At 33.0% G+C, this 9,218-nt stretch overlaps 2 protein-coding genes across 2 annotated transcripts; both read left to right on the forward strand.

The window, feature by feature from the left end:
* Positions 1-236: 236 nt before the first annotated feature.
* On the forward strand, positions 237-4,669 carry LOC127073717 (nuclear transport factor 2). Its single transcript, XM_051014906.1, has 9 exons — positions 237-423; positions 783-962; positions 1,085-1,388; positions 1,469-1,704; positions 1,794-1,968; positions 2,173-2,294; positions 2,386-2,448; positions 3,854-3,917; positions 4,046-4,669. Exons 2-9 carry the CDS (start codon positions 783-785, stop codon positions 4,279-4,281), a joined length of 1,380 nt encoding a protein of 459 aa, XP_050870863.1. The 5' UTR covers positions 237-423; the 3' UTR covers positions 4,282-4,669.
* Positions 4,670-5,424: 755 nt separating this feature from the next.
* LOC127073718 (mitochondrial import receptor subunit TOM5 homolog) lies at positions 5,425-7,040 on the forward strand. The gene is made up of 2 exons (XM_051014907.1): positions 5,425-5,621; positions 6,741-7,040. Exons 1-2 carry the CDS (start codon positions 5,535-5,537, stop codon positions 6,816-6,818), a joined length of 165 nt encoding a protein of 54 aa, XP_050870864.1. The 5' UTR covers positions 5,425-5,534; the 3' UTR covers positions 6,819-7,040.
* The last annotated feature ends 2,178 nt before the right edge of the window (positions 7,041-9,218 follow it).

Raw genomic sequence — 9,218 nt, forward strand, 5'->3', positions numbered from 1 at the left:
TAATTATATATTTTTGACATGTATACAAAGTTTCAACCACACTTATTCAAAGGGAGTCTGTCAAAAAAATATTTTCCTAAAAAGCAAAATAATTTCTAAAATACCCCTGTCAAAGAAAAAAAAAGTTTGCCTACTTATGTAAACTGGACTATTTTGGTTCTTACCTAAAGAAGTTAAGTATTTTAAAGTTTTGGAAAAAATCATTCAAAGAAAAACATATATATCCAAGAAAAAAAAACAATAACGATAAAATGTGTAAGTAGGATTCACGTCAAGAATAAAAAAAGCAATAGCGCGAGTCATCATCATCGTGTGTTGTTGTGATCTCCGAACCCAAACAAACCTTCACAACACAACACTCTTTTCTCTCGAGATCTCCATCTTCCTCACTCACTCACTCTCTCTGCTTTCTAAACCAAGCAGGTACGCTCGCACGCTCATACGCAAGCTCGCACGTGCCTTCTTCTCATACGCTACTTTCCCTTTACGTCCCTGTTTTGTTTTTCCCACTCTCCGATCTCTCAGTTTTATATCTTTTAACTACTTAATTGTTCTATTATTTATATTTCTCGATTCATCGATCATGCACCTTTTGTTCTTATATACTCTTGATTATGATTATAGCCTCTGATCTGATTCTTTGAAATTTCTTTCGTCTTTACCTGTGAAATTGCTCTATTTTATTTGGTATCAGAACTCTAGAAATGTAATATAAATAGTCTAGAAACTATGTTAGTCCCTAAATTATTACTCTTTCTGTTGTTGTGTGAATCCTGTTGCAGATGGCAATGCAGGAAGCGAGTGCTTCTCCTAGTCCTCAAGTTGTTGGAAATGCCTTTGTGGAGCAATATTATCATATTCTGCATCAATCTCCTGACTTGGTGCACAGATTCTATCAGGATTCGAGTCTTTTAAGCAGATCAGACAGCAATGGCGTCATGAAGACTGTAACAACCACAAAAGTATGTTTAGGATTTGCGTCTTTAATTCACTTCTTTGACATTATATTTTTAATTCTATGTTTAGTTTTGTACTTGTGGTTTATTTTCGACTCATTAATTAGAAGGAATAACTGTTGGATCAGGCAATCAACGAAACAATTGTTTCCCTGAACTATGAAGATTGTACTGCAGAAATAAAAACTGCGGATACTCAGGAGTCCCATGAGAATGGTGTGATAGTTTTAGTAACTGGATGCTTAACTGGGAAGGATAACGTGAGAAGGAAGTTCTCACAGACTTTCTTTTTGGCTCCACAAGACAAAGGATATTATGTCTTAAATGACGTTTTTAGATATATTGAAGAGAATGATGCCCCGCAGTTCAATTCGGCTTCAATATATGTCACCAATGAAAATTCCGAGGCAATTCACATCGTACCGGAGCCAGGTTAGTATGGATTTTCTCCATATGCATATGTTCAATATAATTATTTTTTCGCTTAAGCCTCAATTTGTTATTGTTTCTAGAGGATGTGCACCCTTCCGAACATCTTGTGGAAGACCCTGCAACATCTGTAGAGGGTGAAAACCTTAATAATGTTGCCGAAGTTTATCATCCTCAGGAAACTAAGGAAGATGGGTCGGTTATTGATGAAGAGGTTGTCGTACCAATCACTGATTTAAGTGAGAATGATATTGTTACAATTCATGATTCAGCTCCTGCACTCCAGGATGACCCACGAAAGACTTCTTATGCATCCATAGTGAGTTTGGCCTTGTATATTCTGTTGCAGTTGGGATACTCTTCTGGTCTTTAACATTTGTTAACTTGTTAAATTTCCCTGATATGAAGGTAATGAAAAGTAAAACAGCATCTGGTCATGTTTATGTTCCCAACCGAGCTGCAAGAGTGGCATCTGCTAAATCAAATGAACAATGGCATGCTACCGCAAGATCTACTCCTAGGCCTGAGGCATTCGCTCCTAGTAGTGATAGTACACAAGGGAGTAGTGATGTTCCTGAAGCAGGTGTATATGCTATTTTTCATTTTCTGACCCAGTGGTCTTTTCATATTCCTTTTATTTGTTTAATCTAATTTTGACTTAAGCGGAAGAAATTCAAAACAACCCCATTAATGAAAAGAGACTAATGAATTGATGAGTTTATAACTTTGTGTATTATAGTGGGTTGAATTCTAGTTTGAAAGTTGACTGACTTGTTTTTTGCTACAGCTGAAGGTCATTCCATATACATACGGAACTTGCCATTTAATGCAACAATTGAACTTCTTGATGAGGTTTTTAAGAAATTCGGTCCTATTAAGCATGGTGGAGTCCAAGTAAGAAGCAGTAAGGTGTGTGAATGTTACTATTGGCATTTTGAAATAACGTGAGCATTATCCGAAGCAAGCTTGTAAGCTAATTTGTGATTTTGTCTTCTTTCAGCATGGTTTTTGTTTTGGCTTTGTTGAATTCGAGGATTTGAGCTCTGTGCACAGTGCACTTAAGGTACAAACTGTTCTTTTCCAACTCTTGATTATAGTTCGACACTGTTGTTTGTACATCTGACCAGGAAAGAATTATTTGTTATCCATCAGATAAGATTAACTTCAATTTTGAATAAATTATAGAATTTTTGTAGTAAATAAGTAGTGGTACGGGACTAGGTTCTATCTATATTTTCTTTGTAGTTCCTGAGTTCCAGCCTCTGAAAAGAGCATTTCTGGGTCTTAAACGCGTTCAATAGTTGAATGAGCTTTGCAGCATCTGAACTTTCAATAAGTTTTCCTCTATCCCTTTGATTGAGTTTTTGATAGAACCCACAAAATTCGAATAAGAGAAACAATATATTATTATTATTAAATGAAAATATGAGCTCCATAGCTTTACAATGAAGAAATAAATGTTCTAGAGTCAAAGACTCCTGTCCATAGAGATATTCAACAAACTCACTACAATAACCTTTCTACCTTTCCCTCTCTCTCTTCTCCCTCCGACAGAATGGCAACATACTGCCACATCACTACGAATTCCCTACTCAACCCTCTCTATTGGGCTAAGGTCCAAATCCAGTATTCTATCAATTTTCTTCCATTCATTTTCTTTTTACCCGTCTTGTATGAAGAATTAGAGAATGGAGAACAAGTCAACTTAACGTGTGATTTATGTTTAGATAAAGTTTTGCAAAAGTGAGTTGTACAATCAATTTCAGTGTAAAAATCATGTTTAGCTCAAAAGCTATAAATCCTAACTTCAAGTAGAATTAATTCTACAAAACACAATTGATTCTACTCGAGAGCAACCAAACATGTCAAAATCACTTCTACACATCCAAAATCAATTCTGGGTGCTTCAAACGTGAAATCAAACTTACACTACATGTCTAAGCCCTTGAATTTTATATGGTGGTTTCAAATGAACTAAACCATGTAATGGTTTGCCAGTGTAGAAAATCTACAAAGAAGCATACACCCCTAATAGGAACTATATCCAGGTTATTAGGAAGTAGCTTTGACTGTGCTACTGCTTTACAGAGTGTATGCTATTTGTAAAGATGGTACCAAGTGGTATTTTGGATGTTATTGGCTTTGTACTTTCCCTATATCGGGTTTCTGATTCGAATCAGATGCTGGGGGATAGAAACTTGTACTCACAGGTCTAGATATCTAGTTTTAGTATCTGTTTTGCCATAACCAGAAGTCTGAAGGATACTGCTCAATTGATACGTCGTTTATGTTGTTTAACAAGTATATCATTTGTACTTGCATATAGGAACAGCAATCACCACCAGCCATTCTAATTATTCTGAAGCATATTTATGATATTTTGTACTTATCTGTGATTGCATAGCATGACCTGCTGACAATCTAGTTACGTGTGCAGTAGATCTTACGAAATTTAACTTCATTTTCAGGCATCACCTATCACTGTTGGTGAGCGACAGGCTGTTATTGAGGAAAAGATATCCACTACACGGGGTATACTGTTGTCAGTTTTACTTTTTATGTTTAGTTAACATGATTTATGTTTGTTGCATACTACAAAGGTTATCCGATATATGTTGATCATGCTCTTTTTTTTTTTACCACTTTTAATCTTATTCTAGTCAGCGATGGCGGAAGAGGGAGGTATCCTTCAGGAAGAGGTGGTTTCCGAAACGAGGGTTTCCGGGGGCGCGGGAGATTTGGTGGTGGACGAGGTTATGGAAGAAACGAATTCAGAAACCAAGGGGAATTCTCAGGACGGCCTAGGAGTTCTCATCGTCCAAGTCAAAATGGAGGTGGGCGTGGTGGACGTCATGGTGCAGGGAACCATAATGTTACACCATCTCCTTCAGAGTGAGCATATTGGTTAATAATAGATAAAGAAAAACAAAACAAGCATCCGGTGATAATTTTTTATAAGCCATACACAAAAACCTCTTTGTCTTCCCTTGTTTAGGCACAAGTGCAGTTTGCCGAATTTCATAATTGCAATTTGCAATCATTCAAATAGAAGATGAGTGAGTTCATCAACCCTTCAGAAGTGTTATGTATTGGTCATGTAATTTTTGTTTTCCACTTCTCGTCCATCTACCGTTCTGTTAGAGTCATATTGAGCAAGAGTGTTCCTCTGATTGAGTCGTTAACATAAATCTCCAATGTGGAAGTTTGCCTTGTAAATTGGTACTATGTGAATTCCTTTTCTCTTTGTAATAAGCTTAATGGAAATGGAAACTATTTATGATTGATGAGGTGAGTCTATGAAGAACATGTATCACCTCTTACTAATCTGATTACTAAGAAAGCAGATTTCTTTGCTCTCAATCAGATGCATCCCTCAAAGCTTTTGGTCTAGATGGATTCTAAAGAGTGTTTTCATACAATATTTGCATATTATGGGTGATGATACCTACATTCTAATTTTAATAAAGCAAGCTTTCAAAAGTATTTAAAATATGAAATATTTTGTATCATCTCAAACACATTTATGTAAGAGATTGAATAATTTTTTTTGAAAGAATAGTGTTTTTTAACTATAAAAAATATCAATTCAAATGTACTAAGTAATAATTCAATTAAAACAGAATAGAAAATCACTTAATAAAAAACAATTTCCACTTATAAAATTTTAACAATATTAATAATATAAAAATAACATAACATAATATCATGAAATATAATTATAGAAAAAAAATAGGGAGATTTTTAAAAAGTTTTCCAAATTTGAGAGAGATGGTTAATATGTGTATTTTTAAAATATGGATACTTTTTATCTTTTTATAATTTTGTAAGAAATTTCAATTGAATATCAATTGATTTTCTTGTCCTAAAAGTAATTATAGTTGTCTTAATTAAATACATAAAACTATTTGAATATTATAAAAGAGAAAAATGAATAAAAATATATTTGTCTTAATTAAATAAACAAAATACATAAAATTAAGATACTTTTTATAATTTTTTTTTTAAATTCTTCAAATCACAATTTAATATAAACTCATATAAATATTCATATTTTCACTTGAGCAAAATAAAACCCCTTGTCCCCGTTACTCGTTGCGTGCTCAAACACAGAACCTAAACCCTAAAACCCTCTTTTTCTCTCTCGCATCAATGGCCGACTCTATCTTATCGATTCAATACCTCAAAGATTTCATTGATTCTCAAATCAATGACGAGAAGAATTGGGACTTCAATGTGGTAACCTTTCTTTCTTGCGTACTCTCTTATTTGATTTCTGTTTTTTTTTTCATGTTCTTCTTTTTTGATTTTGATCTGTGCTAGTATGTGATTGAATACGATGCGTAGCTTCTGTGAGGTTATGGATCCTTGTAGATTGTGAGGCAACTGCTGGTTGTATTTGAACCTGGATTTGTGTGTAGTTTTTAACCTAGGAGTGCTAAAGGTGTGATAGTTTTGTTCATATCACAATTTTGAGCATTTTAGGTATGTTAATTAAAATAATTGAGAAGTCAAATAGTGCATGATTATTTGATTTAAGTCAGGTGCATGAAATAGAGGAGTGTGTCAAGCGTTATTTGTGTTAGAAATATCCTATAAAAGCTCAAACTGGTAGAGATGAGAATTGTGTGGTTGATTGGCGGAGTTACAAGCCAAGAACTTAAACGTGTCAGCGAGAGAGTTGTGGTAACTCCTAATAGTGTAATGGAAAAGATGCTAAAATACTGTCTTATTTTGTTTTTGCACGCATAGAGAAAGCATACAGAAGGAAGTACTTGTAAGAAAAGTATATCAGGTGAAAAATTGATTGTTAATAGAAGAGAATGAAATGGATGAACATTAAGAAGGATTTTGATATAGTGATTTGCTTGTTAATACATGATTTGTGACGGGATATCATGCATTTGCCACTGTTTGATCTGTATAGTTGATCTTATCTATGTGTAAACATTCTTCTGATGTTGTTGGCAGTCAATCTCGCCTGTTGCATTTTTACCAATAATGGGAATGCCTTAAGTTTCATATTTGAGTTCAATCATTCTCATGTTAAAGTGTAAGACATTATCGACTGTAAGCAGTTAAACAATAGTCAGATGAACACAAATTGATTATCCAAGGAAAGTGAGTACGCGGAACTGCATATCTAATGTACTCACTTAGAATATTTGGTTAAGGTTAAATTTCGGGCTGTTTAAAGGAGTTGGTTTTAATCGGAGCGTGAATAAGATTGCAACATTCAGCTATTTAATGCTTTTACTTCATTTAAATGTCTGTCCTCCTGTTAATTCATATTTATTGTATCTTGGAAGCTTGGCTTAGTTTAGCATGAATTTTGAGAGTGTCTTTATTTCCTTGCAGAAATTGCTTCGTGCTGCTGGATTGTTTGCAGGATCAATAGTCCTGATGCGAAACTATGGTGACCTTATGGCAATCTAAGAGTAGAAGACTCTATTGTGCTGTAATGAGTTGCTGCTATTATCTACTTAAACCATAATGTCTTGGCTGTAGTTTCAATTTAAAATGAGCAGGATTATTTTCAGGCTTTTGATAAGCGATTATCATGGTATTTTCAATTTGGTTATGTTGACTTTGTGTCTCTGCACATCTCCTTGTGCTGAAATGACTGTTTTGATATGAATGAAATAGACTATTTTCCCATTCTCAAATTGTGAAGGTTTAAAGAACAATAATAGCCATCTCCTGATTATCGATTCTGATTATCTAGGCTCGTTTTTAAGGGAATTATCTCGGCGCGTTGTTCTGATTTAATAAATGAAGGATTGGATAGTACGGTATGACATTTTAATTAAGCAAAATTTTTAATCTTTCGGTCTCAGAATAACCGATATATTTGTAATAAAAAATGTCTCGAAATGATTGTTTTTTTTTATATTTTAATTATAGCAATTTTTCATTATAATAATAATAATAATTATTATTATTATTTTTAGTTGTATTCTCTCTTTGAAATGGATTGTTATTTTACGGTTTTGAAAATTATCTACAAAAGAAATTATTGTGTGTCGAATAGTAGATTATGTTGTTTTCTTTAAAATATTTTGCGGTACTATTCAATATTTTACAAATCAATCTAACTACTGAGTTGTTTTTAGGATAAAATAGCTTAGTTATATATTTATTATTTAGAAGTAAAGGGTACAAAGACCATTTGAATATGGTATAAATATCATTCCTAGTGTTTAATATAATGGCTAGTTATAATAATTTCTTAAATCAAAAGAAATCTTAATAATTTTTTAAAGAGAATTTAATAAGGGTCATTTAATCATCCAATGATTTCTTAAAAGAGAAATTTGAATAATTCTCTAAAGATAATTCAAAAATACTTTATAATTTCTCAATTCAAATGAGGAGAAATTAACATAATTCTTTAAAGAGAATTTAAGAAATTACTTGAAAAATTCAACGAATAGAAAGAAATGAGAAGAAGTTGACGTTTACAATTCGAAAAACGCAGAGTTCAGAGTGAGGAAAGAAAAATCCAACAAAAGGATTTTTGTGTGTTATTAACTGAAACAATTTTTTTTTCTTATATTATGAAGTGAATTAGCTAAGATATTTCACTTAAACAATGTGAGATTAAAGAGTTTTTTTTCATCTAACACACAATATGAGACTTAAGGAATTTTTTCAAATTCATCATTTCCCTATATTGAAATATTGACATAATGTTCCAATATTACCCACTTGAATTTAAAAAAATATTTTAGAAGTAATGTCAAACGTTTCTAAGATTCTGCATAAACGAAAGTGTCTACGACTTGAACTCTTGCGTAACAAGTAAGATTTCGTTTCAACAAGAATGACACAATTGTCTTGAACTTTATCTCAGACATCAAACTTGCACACAACACTTTCTTAAGGTGTATCCTAATAGTCTGTGATTTAATGACTTTGCATATGTATTCGGGTTCAGTGAATGATCTAAGAATTATACCTCAAAATTTCATAAGAACCGGCCTAAGTTCCACAATCACATAGGTGAGTCTATCAAGAGTACTCCCTCATACAAAGTATAGTTCTCATTAACAATTTTTATTATCTCATCCTATTATCGCTTCAAGATTCATGCTTCTCTTATTTACTCTAGCATGATCACCTCATATTACTCACAACTTGTTATTACCAATTGAACTTATTTCTTGGAACCTCCAATCATTTAGGTCAGGTTACTTTCATGAGCAATTCATTTTTCTATAAGAATTAGTCTTATTTTATTGGATGTATTATAGACTTTCTCTCTAGCTAATCCTTTAGTCAAAGGATCTGCTAAATTTTCATTAGTGTATACATGATTCACTCTTACAACTTCTTTAGAGATACAGTCTCTAACAGTGTTGTGCTTCCTTCTTATTTGATGTCACTTACCATTATACTAATGGTTCTAGATTTTTGCAATAGCCGCGGTACTATCGCAATGGATCAACATAATTGACATAGGTCTTTCCATAAAGGAATATCAGTTAACAAACATCTTAACCAACTTGCTTTTTCATTAGAAGTCACTTATGATGTCATCTCAGACTCCATCATGGTCTGAGCTATGGTAGTTTATTCCTTTGATTTCCAAGATACAACTCCTCAAGATATATTGAATACATAGCCACTAGTTGCTTTGCAATCATCTGATAAGGTATTCCAATCTGCATCAATGTATCCTTCAAGTACATCAAGAAATATATGATAATATAAATCGAGACTCATAGTCTTTTTAATAGCTCGCTAATGCTCATTACTCGGTCCACTAGTAAACCTGCACAACAATCCTACGACATATTCAATATTGGGTCTAGTACAATCAGTGACATCCTTAAG

Source organism: Lathyrus oleraceus, chromosome 4 (assembly GCF_024323335.1).
Source record: "Lathyrus oleraceus cultivar Zhongwan6 chromosome 4, CAAS_Psat_ZW6_1.0, whole genome shotgun sequence".
Classification (NCBI taxonomy): Eukaryota; Viridiplantae; Streptophyta; class Magnoliopsida; order Fabales; family Fabaceae; genus Lathyrus; species Lathyrus oleraceus.

Excerpts from the sequence above, each read along its gene's own strand:
- LOC127073718 (XM_051014907.1), top strand. The coding sequence starts at position 5,535 with ATGGCCGACTCTATCTTATCGATTCAATACCTCAAAGATTTCATTGAT. Across the intron at positions 5,622-6,740 it reads AGAATTGGGACTTCAATGTG|AAATTGCTTCGTGCTGCTGG; the intron begins GTAACCTTTCTT and ends ATTTCCTTGCAG.
- LOC127073717 (XM_051014906.1), top strand. The coding sequence starts at position 783 with ATGGCAATGCAGGAAGCGAGTGCTTCTCCTAGTCCTCAAGTTGTTGGA. Across the intron at positions 1,389-1,468 it reads TCACATCGTACCGGAGCCAG|AGGATGTGCACCCTTCCGAA; the intron begins GTTAGTATGGAT and ends TATTGTTTCTAG. Across the intron at positions 2,295-2,385 it reads TCCAAGTAAGAAGCAGTAAG|CATGGTTTTTGTTTTGGCTT; the intron begins GTGTGTGAATGT and ends GTCTTCTTTCAG.